Source organism: Macrobrachium rosenbergii, chromosome 51 (assembly GCF_040412425.1).
Source record: "Macrobrachium rosenbergii isolate ZJJX-2024 chromosome 51, ASM4041242v1, whole genome shotgun sequence".
NCBI classification, from domain to species: Eukaryota; Metazoa; Arthropoda; class Malacostraca; order Decapoda; family Palaemonidae; genus Macrobrachium; species Macrobrachium rosenbergii.
The window spans coordinates 74,472,660-74,498,134 of NC_089791.1; the positions used below are offsets into that span (position 1 = coordinate 74,472,660).

Consider the following 25,475-nt stretch of genomic DNA (forward strand, 5'->3'; position numbering starts at 1 on the left):
GTCATTTTATGAAATTTGCTTATGAATTTGCTAAGCTTTCAATACCAGCTTTAGTTTTAGAACACAGAATGAAAAGAAATAATTGTGCTTGAGAAAAGAACGCGCTGAATGTTACTGGCAAGGAACTCTCCGAATTCCCACCTGGTCGCAGGTGTAAAGCAAGAATGTCTCTGTTGGCGAAGTGGTCGTTGTTTGCGACAGTGTCCACCGATTGGGCCAAGGGCAGTGGCACAGCAGCGTCGAATGAGTGTCCACGCCTTCCGTCTTCACAGTTCCAAATGGCGGGTAAGGCGAACCTTTCCGCTCAACCTTCTTGATCTTCAGCGCCGGCTCCCCGTTAGCACACAGCGGCAGCTCCTCCACAATTGGACTGCAAAACTGCAGTAAAGGAAATAGTTTATACACCTCTCTCTCTCTCTCTCTCTCTCTCTCTCTCTCTATATATATATATATATATATATATATATATATATATATATATATATATATATATATATATATATGCTTAAAAATCACAGTAGATGCAAGTGGCTTCAGTGTATAATCGATTCCTACAGAAAATGACAGGCAGAAGTTTAGTGCTGAACTATTGCCTGTCATTTTCCTGTGGGATTCGCCTATATATATATATATATATATATATATATATATATATATATATATATATATATATATATATATACACTATATATATATATATATATATATATATATATATATATATATATATATATATATATATATATACACCTTCGAGAGCAAATGCAAATGTGGCATCTATACTTTATTTTCTTAATCTGGCAAAAATGAACTTTCAAGCCTCGGCAGCTTGATGGTGAGCAGTTAAATATATCACGTCCGAACAGAAGGGTTGACTTCAAATAATGATCTGAAGGCACGGCTGAAGGCTTATTTAATAACAAATATCTCCCTCAAATATATGTTATGTATGTTAACAATGTTACCAAGTTGAGAGATTCTGTCTGAAAAAATGCATTCATAAATCCAAAGGCGTTTTTAAACAGTCGAAATCAAGGGCTTCAAACAGGTTTTGCGTAAACACTATTTTAGGCGGAACATTTTATGTATATTCCGTCAAGGCTAATGAGAACTGCACTAACATTATTAACAGCGTGTAATTATCAACATTTTATAAAGATTAGATTACGCTTCAAATTTGGAACTGATAAAAGTTTCTGTATGCGAAACTTAATGGGAAGGTAAAACGAACAATCACCAATTAATCCATTTAATCAGTGTCCTAAAAGAGACTTTTGTTCTTGTGGCTGGAGAACATCCCCACTTGATTTTCTAGGCCGTAGTTTCCTGTTTTTTTGGGGCCTTTCAGAACACAGTAAGCACTAGAAAGCAGTCTAGTATAAATATGGTTCATCTTCTGAATAATAATAATAATAGTAATTATACTTTGGTGGGCCTTGTATGGCTATATCTGCAATTCAGTAGTTGCCGTGGTTCTTTTCGCGGCTTTCACGATAATCACCGCAGACGACGCTAACTGATAAGAAAACTTATCTTTCTTCTCACTTTGTCTTCTACGAAAACGAGACAATAATGCGCTTATGACTGAATATGGGCTAGGAATCATAATGTCCATATTCGTCATAATACATCATCTTTAGAGGCCTTATGCACAGATATGAATCATATCAAAGAAACATAATTGACATAACATAATAACACAGAATTAAATAATGTACGTTAAAAGCAAGAATTTTCTTCAAATGAACTGTATGGGTCAAAATAGTTTTCAGTTCAGAAAATACGCTACGCTTAGGTTACTGGCCTGCGGTCGTATATACATACATACATATATATATATATATATATATATATATATATATATATATATATATATATATATATATATATATATATATATATATATATATATATATATAATTTATTTTATGCTGAGTATTACTTGGTAAAAACCATGAAAGTGCTGGAAGTGAAGAAAGTTAGATTCAGAAGATTAGGAAAAAGAAAGGACAATGGGAAAACAAGATGGGTATTAGGCGAGGAATGTAAATATTTGAAAAAGGAAAAATCACATCATGACAATAACCTGAGGGGCAGGATACAAATGACCAAAGGGATAGGGTGAACCAAAGTTGGGTGAGGCTCACCCAAACCGAAAATGGTTGTTCCGTTTGAATGATCGACCCGTAAGATTTCAAATGTCATTTTCATCAATTCTAAGTTTTGAGTTGGATCCAGTCTTTTGAAAATGTTGATTAGTTACATGTTTCACCCAATATTTAATGTAATTTGTTCCAATCTGCATAACAACGAAAGGAAAATACATAAAATGTGCTGCGTGAAACTGTGTTTCCGAAATCCATTTTAAGTTGACTTCAGCGGACATACTATTTACCTTTGGACTCACGAACGCATTTTTTTTCCAAGTTGTTAGCGTTATTAAAAGGCACAAGATATATTTGAGGAAGAAATTTGGATGATTAAATAATCTTTCGTTTGGGTCACTAAGTACTTATATGAACTGAAACGATAATGTTCGCACATATTACATTCAACCAATCATCACCAAGCACTGGTAACGGCATTTTCACCTGAATAAAAAAAATCAAGAGTTCACATGCCAGAAACACACACGCATAATTATATATATATATATATATATATATATATATATATATATATATATATATATATATATATATACATACAGTATATTGTGTGCGTGTGTGTTTCTAGCGTATGTGACATCTGTACTTATTATATATATATATATATATATATATATATATATATATATATATATATATATATATATATATATATATATATATATATATATATATATATATATAATATATATATATATATATATATATATATATATATATATATATATAAATTTTATCAATTCTAAATTTTATGCAAAGCACTCGTATGACTATGATTTCCATTATCAGGCGACCTTTAGCAAAATCAGAACATTTCAGCTGAAATCACTAGAAATACTGATCCACTTCTTCGGACAATACTTTTGTCGTAATTCATATCTGAAAGAAGATATTTGTCCAATCTTGATACAATGTTGGCGGTATACTGAACCTTGAGTTGGGCTCGATTAGAAACGTGTTGCGACTGCGTGTCATTGAGACTGGTGAAGTGCAGCGGACACTCAGACTTGTCGGCACATCGGCACAGCCTCTCGGTGATGGGAGTCAACCAGTATCTCCTGTGGGCGAGGTTGCAGGCCTCCGCTGGCGTTGCGCACACTGGTAGATCGCGCTCACTGCGACGCTGCAAGAGACAGATGGTGGGAAATAGAATTGCAAAGTATATAAAATGTGAACGTTACTGATCACAACCATAATATTTACCATGCAAGAAAGAAAGAAAGGTGTCATTTCCATCGAAGCCAGTGATAATTTATGCAAGGAGTTGCAACAAATAATAATTGATTTTGTAAGGCAGCATAACTATATGAAATGACAGTGGCCAAGTCTCTCAGTAACATGTTTCGCAGTAAATTTCTTTTGCAGTTTGGAAAAACTTATTCACAGATGTCTTAGATTGGAGATACACAGAGGTAAGTCTCTCGAAGCCGTGAAATCCCTTTAGTAATACTTCTAGGAAGATAACACTTTTTCCATCCTGTGTTCTGCTGAAGATTTACGGCACAGAATAAATAGGAACGATGATTAGACAGGTCGGCCACTGCGCACATAAACCTTTAATGGGACGTGGTACTGACGTTACAGAGGCCGATGGTGAATGAGCTGCTACCCTGTACCCATCCAGTTCAGATTATTCAACATCTGACTTCAGTATTTTGATTTTTTAATAATAATAATAATAATAATAATAATAATAATAATAATAATAATAATAATAATAATAATAATAATAATAATAATACACTCTTCCCAGACTATAGATTACTTTCTGCGAATAGCTTTTTCTTTGTAATTTTTGTTTATGTGCTTAAGGCTTGTTAATACACAATTCTAAAACAGAGAGTGCTTGTCTAATGAGTTAGTCTCTCAAAAGACTTCATTAAATGAGCTCACATTGGCTCTGGAAATTTTCATAACACTGATTTTACATAGGGACATGGGTCTTGATCTGGAGAAACAAGGTGATAGGATGGAAAATTAAATGAAAATGAAATTATGAAGCAAAGTAAAACACAGCTGGTTCCGTTATAGTGGAAGAGTCTTCAAGGAGGTCATGTTGTCACGAAATTTTCTCTGATACCCAACTGTATGCAAATGAATATGCCTCTGATACTAATAACCATAGTAGGAATGATCAACAGTGGACTTGTAATCATGTCCTCAGATATTATATTTTCTTTCAGTTAACTGCCATGAGAGAAGTTTTGAAAGCTATTCATGGTGAAGGTTTCAAAAAAGGAAAACAATGTGTTCAAACAGGTAAAGCAGATAAAATATGCAGTGGTAGATTGACCAACTAAAGTGATAAATTTCTTCACAAAAATACCCATATCTTCAGAGTAAGATATATCAACATGGTACTCGCCACGAACAGAAAACAGAGTAAAATTTGCGGAGACTCGACTAAAAAGTGTTCTAAGGTTATTAACTTACAAACAAGTGTAATGGATCGTTAAAAATTTTGTATAAATTCAGTGGAATCTGGTTTTAATTATCCTATAAATCATCAGCCAGACAGATAGAGAGGAGAATATTCGCTCGTTTTCAAGTTTTTAGTCGATATACTTACATTATTCATACATACATATATATACATATATATATTATATATGTGTATGTATATATATATATATATATATATATATATATATATATATATATATATATATATATATATATATATATATTAAACGATATTTTATATATATATATATATATATATATATATATATATATATCTATTAATGTGATATTAAAATATGCTTAATATCTATTAATGTAGAAAATAACGCTCTCATAGGTGACGAATATATATATATATATATATATATATATATATATATATATATATATATATATGAAATTTTTATCACACCGTGATTTATATACAATCATGAAGCTACAAATGTCGCTTAATATCGAAATCCACGCTTACTCGGTATATCTCCGTTGGAGAATTTGTCAAGGAATTTTTATATAAGTGATAAATGAATTGGAATCGGGGACACGAACCCGCCGATTTAAAAGCCTATTCAGCGACTCCAGTTGACGTAAACCATTGAGCCATCAAGAGAGGTATAAGTCTTTTGCCGAGATGTCGTGACTGCTTTTACCCGCCGTGAGCGGGAAAGTGTACTAGCCTCGACAATGACCCACCTCCGCCATGACAGTTCATTGGTACGTTTGGAACACGCAGCTCTTGTTATGAAATTTTTATCACACCGTGATTTATATACAATCATGAAGCTACAAATGTCGCTTAATATCGAAATCCACGCTATTCGTATATCTCCGCTGGAGAATTGTCGCCAAGGGGAATTTTTATATAAGTGATAAATGAATTGGAATCGCGGGGACACGAACCCGCGACGAAAGCCTATTCAGCGACTCCAGTTGACGAAACCATTGAGCCATCAAGAGAGGTATAAGTCTTTTGCCGAGATGTCGATTGCTTTTACCCGTCGTGAGCGGGAAAGTGTACTAGCCTCGACAATGACCCACCTCCGCCATGACAGTTCATTGGTACGTTTGGAACACGCAGCTCTTGTTATGAAATTTTATCACACCGTGATTTATATACAATCATGAAGCTACAAATGTTGCTTAATATCGAAATCCACGCTACTCGTATATCTCCCGTTGGAGAATTATCGCCAAGGGGAATTTTTTATATAAGTGATAAATGAATTGGAATCGTGGGGACACGGACCCGCTGATGAAAGCCTATTCAGCACTCCAGTTGACGTAAACCATTGAGCCATCAAGAGAGGTGTATAAGTCTTTTGCCGAGATGTCGACTGCTTTTACCCGCCGTGAGCGGGAAAGTGTACTAGCTCGACAATGACACCACCGCCATGACAGTTCGTTGGTACGCTTTGGAACACGCAGCTCTTGTTATGAAATTTTATCACACCATGATTTATATACAATCATGAAGCTACAAATGTCGCTTAGTCGAAATCCACGCTACTCGGCTCCGCTGGAGAATTGTCGCCGAAGGAATTTTTATATAAGTGATAAATGAATTGAATCGTGGGGGACATTAACCGCGATTTAAACCTATTCAGCGACTCCAGTTGACGAAACCATTGAGCCATCAAAGAGGTATGATCTTTTGCCGAGATGTCGTACTGCTTTACCCGTCGTGAGCGGGAAAGTGTACTATTTCGACAATGACCCACCTCCGCCATGACAGTTCATTGGCACGTTTGGAACACGCAGCCTTGTTATGAAATTTTTATCACACCGTGATTTATATACAATCCGCGAAGTTACAAATGTCGCCAATATCGAAATTCACGCTACCTCGGTATATCTCGTTGGAGAATTGTCGCGAAGGAATTTTATATAAGTGATAAATGAATTGGAATCGTGGACACGAACCCGCGCATTTAAAGCCTATTCAGCGACTCCAGTTGACGTAAACCATTGAGCCATCAAGAGGTATAAGTCTTTTGCCGAGATGTCGTACTGCTTTACCCCGTCGTGAGGGGAAAGTGTACTAACCTCGATAATGACCCACCTCCCCGCCATGACAGTTCATTGGTACGTTTGGAACACACAGCTCTTGTTATGAAATTTTTATCACACCGTGATTTATATACAATCATGAAGCTACAAATGTCGCTAATATCGAAATCCACGCTACCTCGGTATATCTCCGTTGGAGAATTGTCGCCGAAGGGAATTTTATATAAGTGATAAATGAATTGGAATCGTGGGGACACGAACCCGCGACGCAAGCCTGATTCAGTGACTAGTTGGCGTAAACCATTGAGCCATCAAGAGGTATAAGTCTTTTTGTCGAGATGTCGCATCTGCTTTTACCCGTCGTGAGCGGAAAAGTGTACTAGCCTCGACAATGACCCACCGCCATGACAGTTCATTGGTACGCTTGGAACACGCAGCTTTTGTTATGAAATTTTTATCACACCGTGATTTATATACAATCATGAAGCTACAAATGTCGCCCAATCATCGAAATCCACGCCACTCGGTATCTCCGCTGGAGAATTGTCGCCGAAGGGGGAATTTTATATAAGTGATAAATGAATTGGAATCGTGGGGACACGAACTCGCTGATTTAAAGCCTATTCAGCGACTCCAGTTGACGTAAACCATTGAGCCATCAAGAGAGGTATAAGTCTTTGCCGAGATGTCGACTGCTTTTACCCGTCGGGAGCCGGGGAAAGTGTATCAGCTCGACAATGACCTGACTCTGCCATGACAGTTCGTTCATACGTTTGGAACATGCAGCTCTTGTTATGAAATTTTTATCACACCGTGATTTTTATACAATCATGAAGCTACAAATGTCGCTTAATATCGAAATCCATTACCTCGGTATATCTCCGTTGAGAATTGTCGCGAAGGAATTTTTATATAAGTGATAAATGAATTGGAATCGTGGGGACACAGTAACCCGCCGATTTAAAGCCTATTCAGCGACTCCAGTTGGCGTAAACCATTGAGCCATCAAGAGGTATAAGTCTTTTGCCGAGATGTCGTACTGCTTTACCCGTCGTGGGGAAAGTGTACTAGCTCAGCAATGACCCACCTCCGCCATGACAGTTCATTGGTACGTTTGGAACACGCAGCTCTTGTTATGAAATTTTTATCACAACGTGATTTATATACAATCATGAAGCTACAAATGTCGCTTAATATCGAAATCCACGCTACCTCGGTATATCTCGTTGAGAATTGTCGCCGAACGGGGATTTTTATAAGTGATAATGAATTGGAATCGGGGACATGAACCTGCCGACCAAAGTTTATTCAGCACTCCAGTTGACGTAAACCATTGAGCCATCAAGAGAGGTATAAGTCTTTTGCCGAGATGTCGTGATTGCTTTTACCCGCCGTGAGCGGGGAAAGTGTATTAGCTCGACAATGACCCACCTCCGCCATGACGGGTAAAAAGCAGTACGACATCTCGCAAAAGACTTATAGTTCTCTTGATGGCTCAATGGTTTACGCCAACTGGAGTCGCTGAATAGGTTGTCGCGGGTTCGTGTCCCCACGATTCCAATTCATTTATCACTTATATAAAAATTCTTCTTCGCGACAATTCTCCAACGGAGATATACCGAGGTAGCGTGATTTCGATATTAAGCGACATTTGTAGCTTCATGATTGTATATAAATCACGGTGATAAAAATTTCATAACAAGAGCTGCGTGTTCCAAACGTACCAATGAACTGTCATGGCGGAGGTGGGTCATTGTCGAGGTTAGTACACTTTCCCCGCCACGACGGGTAAAAGCAGTACGACATCTCGGCAAAAGACTTATACTCTCTTGATGGCTCAATGGTTTACGCCAACTGGAGTCGCTGAATAGGCTTTCGTCGCGGGTTCGTGTCCCCACGATTCCAATTCATTTATCACTTATATAAAAATTCCCCTTCGGCGATAATTCTCCAACGGAGATATACCGAGGTAGCGTGGATTTCGATATTAAGCAACATTTGTAGCTTCATGATTGTATATAAATCACGGTGTGATAAAAATTTCATAACAAGAGCTGCGTGTTCCAAACGTACCAATGAACTGTCATGGCGGAGGTGGGTCATTGTCGAGGTTAGTACACTTTCCCGCTCACGACGGGTAAAAGCAGTACGACATCTCGGCAAAAGACTTATACCTCTCTTGATGGCTCAATGGTTTACGTCAACTGGAGTCGCTGAATAGGCTTTCGTCGCGGTTCGTGTCCCCACGATTCCAATTCATTTATCACTTATATAAAAATTCCTTCGGCGACAATTCTCCAACGGAGATATACCGAGGTAGCGTGGATTTCGATATTAAGCGACATTTGTAGCTTCATGATTGTATATAAATCACGGTGTGATAAAATTTCATAACAAGAGCTGCGTGTTCCAAACGTACCAATGAACTGTCATGGCGGAGGTGGGTCATTGTCGAGGCTAGTACACTTTCCCCGCTCACGACGGGTAAAAGCAGTAGTACTATCTCGGCAAAAGACTTATACTCTCTTGATGGCTCAATGGTTTACGCCAACTGGAGTCGCTGAATAGGCTTTGTCGCGGGTTCGTGTCCCCACGATTCCATTCATTTATCACTTATATAAAATTCCCTTCGCGACAATTCTCCAACGGAGATATACCGAGGTAGCGTGGATTTCGATATTAAGCGACATTTGTAGCTTCATGATTGTATATAAATCACGTGTGATAAAAATTTCATAACAAGAGCTGCGTGTTCCAAACGCATCAATGAACTGTCATGGCGGAGGTGGGTCATTGTCGAGGCTAGTACACTTTCCCCGCCACGACGGTAAAAGCAGTACGACATCTCGGCAAAAGACTTATACCTCTCTTGATGGCTCAATGGTTTACGCCAACTGGAGTCGCTGAATAGGCTTTCGTCGCGGGTTCGTGTCCCCACGATTCCAATTCATTTATCACTTATATAAAAATTCCTTCGGCGACAATTCTCCAACAGAGATATACCGAGGTAGCGGATTTCGATATTAAGCGACATTTGTAGCTTCATGATTGTATATAAATCACGGTGTGATAAAAATTTCATAACAAGAGCTGCGTGTTCCAAACGCACCAATGAACTGTCATATGGAGGTGGGTCATTGTCGAGGCTAGTACATTTTCCCGCCACGACGGTAAAAGCAGTACGACATCTCGGCAAAAGACTTATACCTCTCTTGATGGCTCAATGGTTTACGTCAACTGGAGTCGCTGAATAGGCTTTGTCGCGGGTTCGTGTCCCCACGATTCCAATTCATTTATCACTTATATAAAAATTCCCCTTCGCAACAATTCTCCAACGGAGATATACCGAGGTAGCGTGGATTTCGATATTAAGCGACATTTGTAGCTTCATGATTATATATATATATATATATATATATATATATATATATATATATATATATATATATATATATATATATATATATATATATATATATATATATATATATATATATATATATATATATATATATGAAAATAAGAAGGCCCATAAAACACTATTTAAACGTTGAAACCATATATTTCGGGCACTTGTTTCTGTGCCCCTGTTCACTGGTAGAATATGGACAGGTGGAAAGTTACAATGGTATATATACAAAAACATGAAGGTGTGGCCTTAGGCCTCCGATGTTAAGGAGGTGGCGTTTCTTAAGAAGGAGGAGATTGACCAAATTCCTAGTGGTTTTGGCCTCATTAGCTCCCCGTTTGGCGATGGATCTGGCGGTCGCGTTTCTTGGGTCATCTTCTTCAAAAAAGGGTGCGAGGATTAAGGTGTCAATGGCGTCCTGATTTCCAATGTCCTCCAGACAGGTTCATATTGTTGGTTTGATTGATTGATAGCAGATTCCAGCATCTTTCTTTTGTACGACAGCTACTCTTGAAAACCAACTCCGCCTCACTCCAGTTAATGACATGCCCTGTATTTCTAATATGTAGGAAAATTCCCGAACTCTCCGAAGCGTAACGTACTGATCTTTTGTGCTCTGTTATTCTTTGAGAGCGATCTACCTGTCTCGCCTACATAAATGTCATGACAATTACTACACGGTATCTTGTAAACCCGGCTTCTTCCCTTTTTGTTATTTAAGTATACGTTAACGAGCGAACTCCCGATGGATTTGGGATAATGGAAAATGAAAGGATTATCAGAACTGAGTTGCTCGGTGGCCTTTTTGATGTTTTCATCGTATGGAAGCTTTATTTGTTGTTGAAATCTATTTGTCTGTTGTGAGTGGGACCTCTGTAGTATATTTTATTTGCTTTATTAATAGCCCTCTCGATAATGTGTGGTGGATAGAGCAGTTGCGTTAGGTGTTGGCGGATCGTGTTAAATTCTTGATCCAGGTACTCATTTGAACATATCCTAAGTCCTCTGAGGAATAGGTTGCACCCTACCATGATTTTTACGGAGACGTCGTGGTAGCTAAGAAATGAATGTAGGAGACAGCGAAGGTGGGTTTTCTATATACTGTAAATGCATACCTGTTCTGTTTTCTTATGATCAGTACATCTAGGAACGGCAGTTTTCCGTCCTTTTCCCATTCTGTTTTAAATTTTATGGTCGGAACTAGCGAATTTAGCCTATTAAAAATTTCCTTAAAGTCCCCAGCTATTGTCCCAGAAAGTAAAGATATCATCTACGTATCTAAGCCAGATCATGTTATGGGGTTTGATAGACGACAAAAGTTCTGTTTCGAAATATTCCATGTACAAGTTTGCTAGAAGGGGTGATAGGGGACTTCCATGCTACAGCCAAATTTTTGTTTGTGTAAAATTACCATTGAAAGAAAACACGTTGTTAGTTACACAGAGGTTGATAAGTTTTAAAGTTTTATCTATGCCAAGAGGAAATGGTCTTCATATGGTTGTAACTTCCTCTCTAAGAAAAAACAACACGTCGGCAATCGGGACTTTAGTAAATAATGAATCGACGTCTAGACTGAGCAGTTTGATGTTGTTTGAGGATGTTTAAACTATTAAATTTTTGTATGAAATCTTCTGCATGTTTGACGTGGGAGGATGAGAAGGTTCCTAGAAAGGGTGATAACAAGTCATGAGCCATTTTGATAATTTGTACATGAAAGAGCCCCTGCTAGATATTATGGGGCGTAAAGGAATCCCATCTTTATGTGTTTTCGGGAGGCCGTAAAAATAGGGGAGAGAGGGGTTGATTACCTTGAATGCCTCTAGTAATTCTATGTCTTTTTTATTGCCCCCTATGGTTCTAACTGATTTGTTAAACTGAGCAGCAATATTTGTTGTGGGATCTTTCGTTAATTTATCGTAGGTCTCCGCATCGTTTAGAAGTTCTTGAACTTTATTGATGTATGTCTCCTTATCTAACAGAACTATTTTCCCGTCCTTTGTCAGATTTTTGTGATGATGATATCCCCCTTTTCTTAAGCTAACTAATGCATTTTGGAATCTTTTCGGGAGCGAATTTTTGTTGTTATTTTGCTCCAAGACAAATAACAGAGGTCCCACTCACAACAGACAAATAGATTTCAACAACAAAATAAAGCTTCCATACGATGAAAAACATCAAAAGGCCATGAGCAACTCAGTTCTGATAATCCTTTCATTTTCCATTATCCCAAATCCATCGGGAGTTCGCTCGTTAACGTATACTTAAATAACAAAAAGGGAAGAAGCCGGAGTTTACAAGATACCGTTTAGTACTGGAGTCATGACATTTATGTAGGCGAGACAGGTAGATCGCTCTCAAAAGAATAACAGAGCACAAAAGATCAGTACGTTACGCTTCGGAGAGTTCGGGAATTTTCCTACATATTAGAAATACAGGGCATGTCATTAACTGGAGTGGGGCGGAGTTGGTTTTCAAGAGTAGCTGTCCGTACAAAAGAAAGATGCTGGAATCTGCTATCATCAATCAAACCAACAATATGAACCTGTCTGGAGGACATTGGAAATCGGACGCCATTGACACCTTAATCCTCGCACCCTTTTTGAAGAAGATGAATCTCCAAGAAACGCGACCGCCAGATCCATCGCCAAACGGAGCTAATGAGGCCAAAACCACTAGGAATTTGGTCAATCTCCTCCTTCTTAAGAAACGCCACCTCCTTAACATCGGAGGCCCAAGGCCACACCTTCATGTTTTTTGTATATATACCATTGTAACTTTCCACCTGTCCATATTCTAAAATGAACGGGGCACAGAAACAAGTTCATAAAATATGGTTTCAACGTTTAAATAGTGTTTTATGGGCCTTCTTATTTTCATATTACACTGTAGTATTACAGGAAAAGACATTCATTTTATATATATATATATATATATATTTTTATATATATATATATATATATATATATATATATATATATATATATATATATATATATATATATATATATATACATATATATATTTATCTATATAACTGGTCAGAGAGGCAGACCCTTTGCTATCTGAGTAGACCATTTCGGGATTATGTATGTAATCAATTTGTAGCTTTTGCTGAAAGCAAATGGGTGACAGACTAATACACACACAAATAAAGCCACCCAACATCTTCTAAAAACATAACAGACATCTCACATGTCTCGAACTGTCGACCTAACTGCTCAATTCTCCTCGCTGCTGGGAGAAAGGGAGCTGGGGATTTCTTACAATACATGCACTCAATGGTTTACCGGGTCTGGCGATGTCAGGCAGGGCAGCATATTTCCCAAGTCTGGAAGAGTATAAGGATAGGGAAAATTAGGACCAATCAAAGCGAGCGGAGCTGATCCATGACGTCACAAGCCACGCCCTTTAGCTCCTTGGTCCCATATCCATTACTGCCAGTCACGATGCCTAAGAAAAACTTCCCAGTTTCACAGCTTATGTCTTGTATGACTTATACGTTTTAGTCAGATACATCTAAACATAATGCAACACTAATTTAACAACATAATATTCTTCAAATTAGATACACTGTGAAATATATTATGCATTATTGGCTTCTCTCTCTTGGCAATAGTGGTCAGTGCCTGTTAATTCCTGCTCGCAAAGTCGATATTTACTGCATAAGTAATATTGTCATCGCGAGTTTCTAAATTATTTACTTGAAAATGTATGTTTAATGCCATTTATAAAGACTTGCCATCACTCATGAATCAAACAATACACAAGATGGTAAAAATGATGGTATCTGACCTGTTTGTAGGGGAAAATAGAGAGAGAGGTAGTAGGCTTACGCTACGGCTTTCTTTGGACATGCTATTTCGTAGTAATGCACATTACTGTGCATTGTATAAAAAGCAATATACTGGTCATTACTAGGTCATGAACAGGAATCAGACTGATATAGTCCCTACTATTTACAGGGACACAGCATCAGCTTCATTCATTAAATTACTTCAAGAGCTAATGTGCCCTTAATTAAGGAAACCTATGGCATTGTTGTTTTTGGCGATCTAAGTTAGCCTACTGTAACCAAATATAATTACTTGACAAACTCATCCTGTCAGTAGCTAATCTGAAAAAGGTTGTTTTTCAAGGTGTACTTTGATAGGCTGTTGTAAAAAATTGCCTTTTTGAGGTGGATTCCTTTTGATAACCTTCCAAAGAAAATGACGCTTAAGACTACATAAGTCTTGTGTGGTGCCCAACGCTTGTCACTTTGCCATTTCCAGTATTGTGTTTAAGAATGTGTGTGTGTTCGTAATTACGTGTCCTGTTTAGGCAATGAAATCATCTAAAATTGTGTTGTCACACGCCACCATTTGATTCACTACGTTTAACAGATATGTACAGTAGAGGTTCCAGAATATTGTGCTTTTAGTTTATTTTTGATAACGAACTTAAGAATTAGCTTGAAGTTTTTTATGTTGATTTGAAATCTGTAAGTCAGGTCTGTGCTTTTAGTTTATTTTTGATAACAAACTTAAGAATTAGCTTCAAGTTTTTTATGTTGATTTGAAGTTTGTAAGTCAGGTCTGCTTTTGTTTATTTTTGATAAGTGATTGTGTCGTCTGATTTGACAATAAAACTCTTTTAGAATGCAGAAGGAAGAATTAGCTTCAAGTTTTTATGTTGATTTATTTTTTGTGCAGTTGGTCCAGTTATTTGGTGTTTCAATGTTGAATGCAGAAGTGTGCCTATTTTTTTGTGCAGTTGTGTTATTTGTGTGTGTGTGTGTGTGTGTGTGTGTATGCTTTAGAAAGGGCTATTACTCTTATTCTTTGAACTTTGTAATTTTGGTTAGTTTGAGTGCCTTTCAGTTGTAACCTGTTTCATTTATTTCTTATATATTTGCCTGTTTGATATGTTTAACCTTTAGCTATTAAATTAATTTTAAGGTTAAATTCAGCACGTGTTTTTCAATGTCCTTCCATCTTATTTCATTTTCCCGAGATCATAATTTAGCGAATGGTGAATATAATTTGATCAGGTAAACTTGAGTATTGAGTCCTCTAAGGTCTGAAAATCAACCCATGATTACTACTGTAGTAAGATGTATATATACAGTATATATATATATATATATATATATATATATATATATATATATATATATATATATATATATATATATATATATATATATATATATAAATGAGAGAGAGAGAGAGAGAGAGAGAGAGAGAGAGAGAGAGAGAGAGAGAGAGAGAGAGAGAGAGAGAGAGAGGCGCGTTCCTCTCGTCGTATCTCACAGACTTATGATCTGAGCCCATGTCTATAGGGACTGTTCAGTAAGTGGAAGTACTTAATTGTGGTACTATTCATTAATAAAATTAATGTGTTATTCTTGTTAGTACTGAATTCGGTTGAGATAGATCTCCCTGTAATTTAGAAACAGCAAAGGGCGCGTGGTGTTGTTACATAAGGACTTTGGCGGTTTTGACATACATACATACGTACACATATAACTATCTATCTATCTATCTATCTATCTATCTATCTATCTATCTCAAGGCTTCCCTGAGTGCAAGGTTGCTTTCCCCTGCGTCTGAACTAAAATTACCTTTATTCCATGTTTTTGCCTTCGACTTTCTAAAGAAACACCAAGCGTATATATATAATGTATGTGTACACACACACACACACACCCACACACACTCTGGTGATCCGATGACGGGAAACCGCGTCTATAAATTTTTCGCCGTAAAGTGCTCCGATGACGCGAAATCCGCGCCATTCGTAAGTTATTTTCGGGGAAATTCACCAAAAAAAAAAAACGAGTCATCCGAGGAAGACGAGGACTGCGCCATTGCGCGGGCAGATCTTGTACATACAAGAAAACGTAAACAGGAAACCGGCATTTTCACATGTTAAACCTCTGAATGTAAAAATAGCAACGTTTCTTTTTCGTAAGAAGTTTACTTTTTTTCCATATATTTCTGTCTTTCAACAACATTTCCGTCTTTCAGCTTCAATTGCTCAATTTTTTTCTTGGAACACATATTGCTTTTACGGGGCTATTTATAGCAAATTTATTCAGCTTTCCATTGCAATTTTCAATATTTTCTTTGCGTTATGCATTACCGAGTAATTACGAAAAATGTCAGCGTAAATATGAAGTTTTGAGAACCCAGTCGAGCCGCGTAGTTCCATACAGGGTTCCGCCTCAGGGTTTACGAGTGCGTGAATAATATTTTGTACGCCTGTTTGTGTATCTGTAAATAACTTAGTGTGCATGTATTATATATCATTCGAACGGCCATTCTTTGTACTTTATCGAGCTGAACGCTAAAGGGCAAAATGTAAAAATATCAACGTTTCTATATAAAAATCTTTAGCGAACAATTGACTGTACGTGAAACAAAACTTATCTTTGAGCTTCAATTGCTCAACTATTTATGGGCAACACATTAATTTTAGGTATTATATAATGTAGGAAATTTATTCAGCTTTCCATCGCAGTTTTAACTTTTTTTTTCATTATTTATTATTTATTACCTTGAGGAAGGCAGAGGAGAGGTTACAGGCTGCGAAAAAAGGATGTAAGCGTTGAACAGAAAGGAAAACTAATGAGCATGGTTTAGAGAGAGTATGTTAGAGGTGTTCGGTCACATAGTGAGAAGACAAGGATCTTTTCACTGGTAAAATCAATGGAATGCGTAGATAATTATGGATGGATTTTGACTGCGCTTGTAAAGAAACTGGAAATAGAGAGGAGTGGCGAGCCATGATTGCCGACGTCCTTGGGGATATGGCATGATGATGATATATCATGTGAAGACCAAAGCCCAGTTCGCCGGATTTTTGCATGTTATTTATTGTGCTGAATAAGCAAAATGTATTAAAAATATCAACGTTTCTTTATATAATAGTTTGCATATTTTCGTAGAAGAGAGAGAAAAAGATTGTCCGTAATCTAACGACAATTGTTCAGTTTTATTCCAACAATACATATATCTTTATTTTATGCGTTTTATAGGAAATTTATTCAGCTTTCTAATGCCACCTTTATTTTTTTTCTATCGTTATTCCTTACTTAGGTACGATACGAAAAGTCAACATAAGTAGGTTGGAAAATCTGAAAATTGCACTCCGTAAAAAATTAGCATTTTTTAATCGGTAACAGCTAATTAGCAAACACATTTATAGAAAAACGATTCATTTCATGTGAAAGTTCAAACATTCCCACACAATTTACTTGTCAAATAGACTCCACAAAACCTGGGAAGGGGCACCAATTATTATATTTTTAGTGATTATTTAAAAAAAAAAGTCTACGATTTTCCTTAAAAATTTCACGTTTGTCACATTTTTTTCTATTATTTCTAAGCCTTGCAAAGATTTCCCTGATTGCTTTAGGAAAAATTCAATAATTTGCCGACATCATAAAACAAACCAGAAGCCTATCATCAGTTATAGTTGGGACGTATCGATTTTTACAAAGAAACTTTTTCCACGAACCCAACTTTTCCCTCACGCACGGCATAAAAGTACAGGACCCCCTGTAATCGCGCAAGGACTAATAAGTCATGTTAAGGTGGTAAACAAAGTACTTAATAAACCATCTTTTGTAATAATGTGAAAAGCCTTTTTGTTTGTATCAAAGACGCTTTTAATTTCGATGTCCTGTTCCCAGCAAATGTGAACAAAGATTAAGAAAAGATGGAAAATCTGTTGATGATTCTCATTAACAAAATAAATCGCTATTGTAAATTTGTACTTCCAGATGACCACTTTTAGACAAGTCTCTCTGCGAGATGGAGGAGGAAATTAAGATGGTAGCAAACTGAAAAAGATGGAGGGACATGCAGCCAAGCTGCCACTCTAATCGAAAATGTTGTACTGAAGGTAGACGTCATATGTTTTGCGATCAGCGAGGTTAAGCTGCTTTGGGTGTGGTCAGTAACTGGATGGGTGACCGTCACCGAAGCCTTGTTATACTCTGTCGTATGAAAGGTGTTGCTTAGTTTCATTATGAGAATGTGTTATGTATGTAAATATACACGTAAATAATTAGTAAAATGAGAGGAACTGAATTCTGTGGTGGACTGGAAATCCTGCACATCAACAAGAAATCGCCTTAACCACTTGCTTATAATACGAGAACAGGGGAAGGGTTCGACGTCACCACCGACGTCAGGTTTTTTTTTAATTCTTCGTTTTATAAAATTTTTCGTGTAGATTTACATCCATATAGAATATAGTCTCATAATGAAAGAAAAGAAACCTTTTAAAAGCCGAGAGAGAGCACACAAGAGAGGGAATCAGTCGCGGTCACCTTTCCAGAGTACTGACCACACCCAAAGCAGCTTAACTTCGCTGATCTCAAAACAGCAGTGGCGTCTGCTTAAAACGCCGATAGTAACGCAAAATGAAGGTTATTCTATCAAATAATATATACATATTATGTAGCTTTCTTGTGCGGCTGTGAAAAAATTCCGATCGTATAGGGATACGCCTTATACGACCAGTATTTATTGCTTTGTGGTTCTGGGTGGTAGAGTGATATGACCACTCGGCTATGCCACTCTACGAAGGAATCTGTCTTGGAACTCCTACAGTATCTAGAGGTTGACGCACCAACGCCAAATCAAATCTCCTTAAATTACAATTATATTACTTCCTGTCAAAATTTACTATTCCCAAAACATTTCTGCCACCAACAAATGTCTTCTCTTTATAAAATCACGCTTGAAATCCACCTTGAATTATATTAATTGCATAGAAAACATTTCAACAACGATCACCATCTCAAGTACCTTGCCATCGTCGTGGCGATGCGATTTTGTTTTTCTTCTCTTCGTCTTGAATGACGACGTCCAATGGAAACAAAGATGGCTGCTTGCGATCGCTGCTGGAAGTCCTCTTTGGCTTTTTATTTCAGTCAATTTGGACGACATACTATATTATTTCCAATTTCAGTCTCACAGTGACCTCAATAAAAATAGCACGATTTATTTAGTCTCATAAAAATGTCCCTTTAGGTGCCGTAGATTTCTAAATTTGGGAGAGTGAAGAGGCAGTCGGATGGTCACCCTCTTGTTTGATGTTGCGCTGAAATGTCGAAATAAAACAGACTTTTCTCAGTTAATTTCAGCCCATTTTTTTCTATTTTAATCTCGTATATATGAATACCTATAAACAAACTGCTACTCTTACAATGACAAGGTTTGACGAGCCTTATTAGGCTTTTGCATTTAGGAGGTACAAAGATCGATAACCATCGGATATAAGAAGATGATATACATTAGTTTGAGAAGAAAGAAGCAATAGGCCAGTTTAAAAGACACATCTCGAAACAAAACCATTTTTCCTACATATAGACTAGTTTAGTTCAGCAATACTGTACCATTTCTAGAATGACAGTTCATTTCCTAATTGCAGAATATTATGGCCTAGACATACAAGTCTCTAGAGAAGTTGAGGTTAGCTCCTAGTGTGGGCTCGATGAACAGTTATGCAAAAACTTAGTTTGTAGGACTATTTGCTTTAATATATTTTTGTTAGGTTTGTTTTGTTTTATTGAATAGATGATGACACCAGATTCCTTTGTACTACAATAATCTTTCGGCAGTTACATAAAATCTTGCGCGTTAATAAGTTTTGATTTCTTATCTCCTGTTTCCTTGCATGCAAATGACAGTAATATTTATGTAATTAAATAGAAGTAGGGGGCTTTAAAATGGTGAACTCTTGTCGGAAACAAAAGGGCGACATTTAGTACAACATGGTAATTTCAGATCTGACAGAAAACATTCATTCATTTTCGTAGTCACAAAGAAACAATCTTACTTTCTCAAGTACTACTGGCAATAGGGCTGTGTCGGCAAACCTTCAGTACACGAGAGAATATTGAAACGTCATTAGAAAACAATGTTAAAAGCACAGAGGAAGTACTGTGACATTTAACTATTATGGTTAATACGAAAAATGTTTGAACGATTATCGGGAAAAGCAGAAACATTGAAAGGAAATTAACTTGACAATTCGAAAAAGACAAAACTTGCAGCCATACTCATCATAACGTCTAGATAGACTCATATGTGTTAAAATAATATACTGATCAAATGAGAGGGAGAAGACATCTACCGATTACACACTATATATATAAATCTATATATATATATATATATATATATATATATATATATATATATATATATATATATATATATATATATATATATATATATATATATATATATATATATATATATATATATATATATAATATTGAACTGAAAAATGAAAAGCAAAGACGAAATGCAGCAGCGATCACGAACCATCTTTGTTTAAATTGGATGTATTCAAGACGAAGAGAAGAAAAACAAAATCGCATCGCCACGACGATGGCAAGGTGCTTGAGATGGTGATCGTTGTTGGAATGTTTTCTATACAATTAATATAATTCAAGGTGGATTTCATGCGTGATATTATAAAGAAAAGAGAAGTGTTGGTGGCAGAAGTGTTTTGGGAATAGTAAATGTTGGCAGGACGCAATATAATTGTAATTTAAGGCGATTTGATTTGGCGTTGGTGCGTCAATCTCTAGATACTGTAGGAGTTCCAAGATATAATCCTTCGTAGAGCGACATAACCGAGTGGTCATATCTTTCTACATGCACGACCATAAATCAATGAAATACTGATCGTATAAGGCGTATCCCTATACGATCGGAATTTCTTGCAGCCGCACACGATAGTTCTATGATATAAATATATTATTTGATAGAATAACCTTCATTTTGCGTCGCTAACGGCGTTTTTAAAAGACGCGACTCGGGTTTTTCGATCAGTGAAGTTAAGCAGGTTTGGGTGTGGTCAGTACTCTGGAAAGGTGACCGCCACTGAATCCCTGTCTTACGCTCTCTCGGTTTTCAAAAGGCTTCTTTTGTTTAATTATGAAAAGCTATTGTATATATATATATATATATATATATATATATATATATATATATATATATATATATATATATATATATGTAGATATGGAAGGAAACGTGTTATGGTGATTTTTGCAAGCTTTATTAAGGACATTTCTTGGGTCCAGTCCCATCATCACAGCTGCAAAAAGACGAACACACATAAAACATATAATAAAAAGATTCATCCTAAAAGCCAAAATAGTTATAATAAAATAAAAAAAAAGAAACATAGTGGTAAGAGAATGACCGTTTCAAGTGAAGGGAAGAAGACGAGTGACTCGAAGAAGCAGCAGCGAAAGGTCCCAAGAACTCGTATGGTTATGCCAGGTAGAGAGGGGTTGCGGTAGTTTGGTTGTTAATTTTGGAACTATTGCTTTTATGAAAAGCAATTCGAAGACCGCAATCTGTTGGGGGGAAGAAGCCCTGTAATGATTTTAAAACGTTTATATTCTGTATTAAATTTGCTGTTCGATAACTCACCTTAAGAAGCCTATTCATGGAGGCTGACATAATTTCCCCAAACTACATTTGGGACACGAAAGTAAATAGGCCGCATTGGATGTCACAAGAGGCTTATATTTTCATTATACCTGAATAAGGACCGAATAGTTAATGGGTTTCTTAAGATTATTTCGCATTTTATGGCCGGACAATGTTCACATATTGAACGTTTAACTTGTGTATAAAACGTTGTATCTCTGATAAACGGGACACTATCACAGAGTGGCATTCTTGGTGCAGTCGATCTGTTAATTTTCCTATTAATTTATTATTTAGGAACTTACATTGTAAAGTTGTTTAAAGAAAACTTAGCTGGATAGCAGTTTTCCATGAAGTATTGTCGTAAAAAAAGAGTTATTTCATAGTGAAATTTGGACAAGCCAGAGGGGAGAGAATAGGCTCTGTGGAAGAGTATGCAAATTTTTTATTAGCTTTATTTGATGGAGAAAAACATAATATATTTGGACTAACAAGTACTGAATTTCTTTACCCTCATATGGGATTATTGTCAGGACCAGTATAGAAAAATATATTGTAAGAAATCGCGAATCACTTGAATTACATTCTTTGAATGAAATACGTGTCATAAATTCATGATGAAGTTGTTCCTACGACAAAAATTCTCGAGAATCAGATCGAAGCTGGAACCATTCATTAAAATGAAAACAAAACAAAACCAAAATATTAAACCAAATAGTTTTACAAACCAAGGCTTTGTATAACTATTCATCGAGCCCACACTATGGACTTTATCTAGTATCAACTTCTTAGGATTGCTTGTGCAGTCCATAAAATATTCTAGAACTAAGAAATGAAGTATAATTCTAGAAATGGTACAGTATTTCTAGATCAGTGGAGTCTATGTGGGAAAAATGTCAAACCGAGATAGTGTCTTTAAATGGGCTTAATGTTTGTTGCCTCTCAAACTGTATCTGTTCGAGTTATACCCGATGGTTGTCTATCTTTGTACTTTCTAAATGCAGCCTAAGAAGGCTCGACGTCAAACCTTATAATTAGAGGAATAGAGGTTTTTGGGTAATATGATACACGAGAATCAAATCGAAGAAACGTTTTATTAGCTCGTTTAGAGGATATACTTTCGCAACATAATTTAACAAATAATATTCTTCGATGAGTTTGAAACATTAAATTGGCTTCTCCTCTTGGCAATAGTGGTCAGTGCCTGTTAATTCCTGCTTGCAAAGTCGATATTTACTGCATGTAATATTTTCATTGCGAGTTTCTAAATTATAATGTGTTGAAAATGTATGTTTAATGCCATTTATAAAGAGTTGCGATCACTCATGAATCAAACAATACACAAGATGGTAAAAATGATGGCATCTGACCTGTTTGTGGGGAAAAAGAGAGAGACTGGATGGCTGACCTACGGCTTTCTTTGGACATATGCTATTTCGCAGTAATGCACATTACTGTGCATTGTATGCAATATACTGGTCATTACTAGGTCATGAATGAGAATCAGACTGATATAGTCCCTACTATTTACAGTAAGTATCAGCTTCATTCATTAAATTACTTCAAGAGCTAATGTGCCCTTAATTAGGAAACCTATGGCATTGTTGCTTTGGCGATCTAAGTTAGCCTACTGTAACAAATATAATTACTTGACAAACTCATCCTGTCAGTAGCTAATCTGAAAAGGTTGTTTTCAAGGTGTATGATAGGCTGTTGTAAAAAATTGCCTTTTGAGGTGGATTCCTTTTGATAACCTTCCAAATGTCCTTACCTGATTGGTACTTGTGAATTCATTGTGTACAAATATATAAAAAGTTTTTATTGAATAGTTTTTTTGCTTTTGATTTTGAAATAGTTTGTGTACAAATAAATAAAAAGGGATAATACAATTTAGTACTGAATATTTTTGCAAGTGTGATTTTTGTTTAAAATTCATTGAGTACAAAGAAAACTGATTATTTAATTTATATTTTAATATATTTTAGCAAACCCTTCATGTACTTGTCATTCATTGTGTACAAAGAATTAAAACAGAGTGTTTCATTAGTATTTAATATTTTTAGCAATGATAGGATACAGAATACCTATTTATGGAGTTACAGTAGACTTTTTATTGAGCTGAACTAGAGCATATGAGGCATAATTTATTAGAATATATGCTTTAAAATTAATATGGGTACAATTTTTCCAAAATCTCTTTTAACGGAAAATTTTATACAAATATTCAACATGAATTAATTAAACCAGGGATAATGGTAGTATATGATATACCACTACTTTCATACAAGCTCTCACACTCAATAGCCAAATGTATGCCTTGAATTAATTGCATAAATTTGTCATCAAAACTCAGTCCTCCACATTTCACATAAGGCAGTTATTATTTTAGGACTGTACATAATACCTTTTATAGCCTGAAACAACAGGCAGTAACGCCTGAAAAACATTCCATGCTCGAGTAGGCCAGTGGTAAACGTTAAGATTGGCAAAACTTATATAAGTGGCACATGTGTATATATATAAGTACATATATGTATATAAATATATATATATACACATACACATATACACATACACACATATATGTATATATAGTCTCGGTAACTGGGCGGCTACTTGGAAATCTTAGCTTAATGATAAATAATATTGCCAAGACCAGGAAGAACATTCTTTATTGTACAAAGAGGTATAAAACCTCATCATTATTCTTAATAATATATGGGAAAACCATTTATCAGTGTTTGGACTTAATAAAATAGACTTGCAAAAATTATTACATTTTTCCTTTGATGGCATTTTTACTTTTGATGGTAAATTATATAATCAAATAGATGGAGTAGAATGGAAATTCCCTTGGACCTGTATATGCGGATTGCTTCATGGGTTATTGCTTTAAAGGATTTGGATGTCTGAATGCCCTAGTGCTTTCAAACCTTTGTATTACATTTATGTAGATGATACTGTCTTGTGTTTAAGGAATTATCACATGTTGATTTGTTTTTTGAATATTTTAATTCTCGTCACCCTAACATTTCTTTTACTTGTGAGACGGAACAGGATAATAAGTTGTCATTTTTAGATGTACAGGTTTACAGAAATAGTGGCAAATTTGAGACCTCTGTTTATAGGAAAAGTACTTTTACTGGCTTGGATTGAATTACCTGAGTTTTTCGCCAAAGTTGTATAAGATGAACTCAATACGCACTTTGATTAACAGAGCCTACAATGTTTGTTTGTGATTTTAATTTATTTCATCAAGATATGGTTTTCCTCCAGAATTATTTTTCTGAAAACTCATATCCCATTTTTGTATTTTACAAAGTTCTGAAAAAAATTTTTAAATGAAAAGTTTTGTCCCAGACCGGTGTACAGTACTGCTAGTAAAGATGTAAAGTACATTAAATTGCCTTACCTTGGTCATAGTAGCTATATGGTCCGAAAAAAAGTTACAAGAAATACTTAAGCATTGTTTCCCTCAAATCAGTTTCCGGTTTGTTTTCTTAATCCTTTTACAATAAGATCACTTTTGAGAGAGAATACTCTGCCTGTGGACCTTAATTCCTGTGTCGTTTACTTGTTCACTTGTTCAGTGTGGTCTGCGATACGTGGGATCTAGTTCTGGCTCAGACACAGAATTTTGGAACACAGAGGTCTTTTTTAGAACTAGGTTTCCCCTTTCCAAAACCACCCTTTTCTGCCATTAGAGAACACAGTTTAGCACAGGACCATCCTTTCACTGACCTGGATTTTGGTACTGTCTTTTGTTCAAATAGACTGGAATTTTTAATTTCAGTCCTGACTATTAAAAGATGAAGCCGGAATTGAACAACAACTCGTCTGGTATTCAACTAGCTATCGTGTAATTTCATAGTAGGTACTGATTAGGTCGTTAAATATTTTCTTTATGAGTGGTAGTTTGTTTACATTTCACTTTAGTTTTATTTTCATATTTTTATGTTTGTGTTTTTAATTTTTTTATTTTAC

At 36.0% G+C, this 25,475-nt stretch overlaps 1 protein-coding gene across 1 annotated transcript in view; it reads right to left on the reverse strand.

Moving 5' to 3' along the window:
• LOC136833490 (uncharacterized) overlaps positions 1–25,475 on the reverse strand; it is a 63,396-nt gene that overhangs the window by 2,304 nt on the left and 35,617 nt on the right. Inside the window, exons 3-4 of the mRNA XM_067095707.1 lie at positions 3,100–3,291; positions 142–378 (exon numbers count right to left, since the gene is read on the reverse strand). Coding sequence (XP_066951808.1) covers positions 142–378; positions 3,100–3,291 — 429 coding nt within the window. The remainder of the gene's footprint in view (positions 1–141; positions 379–3,099; positions 3,292–25,475) is intronic.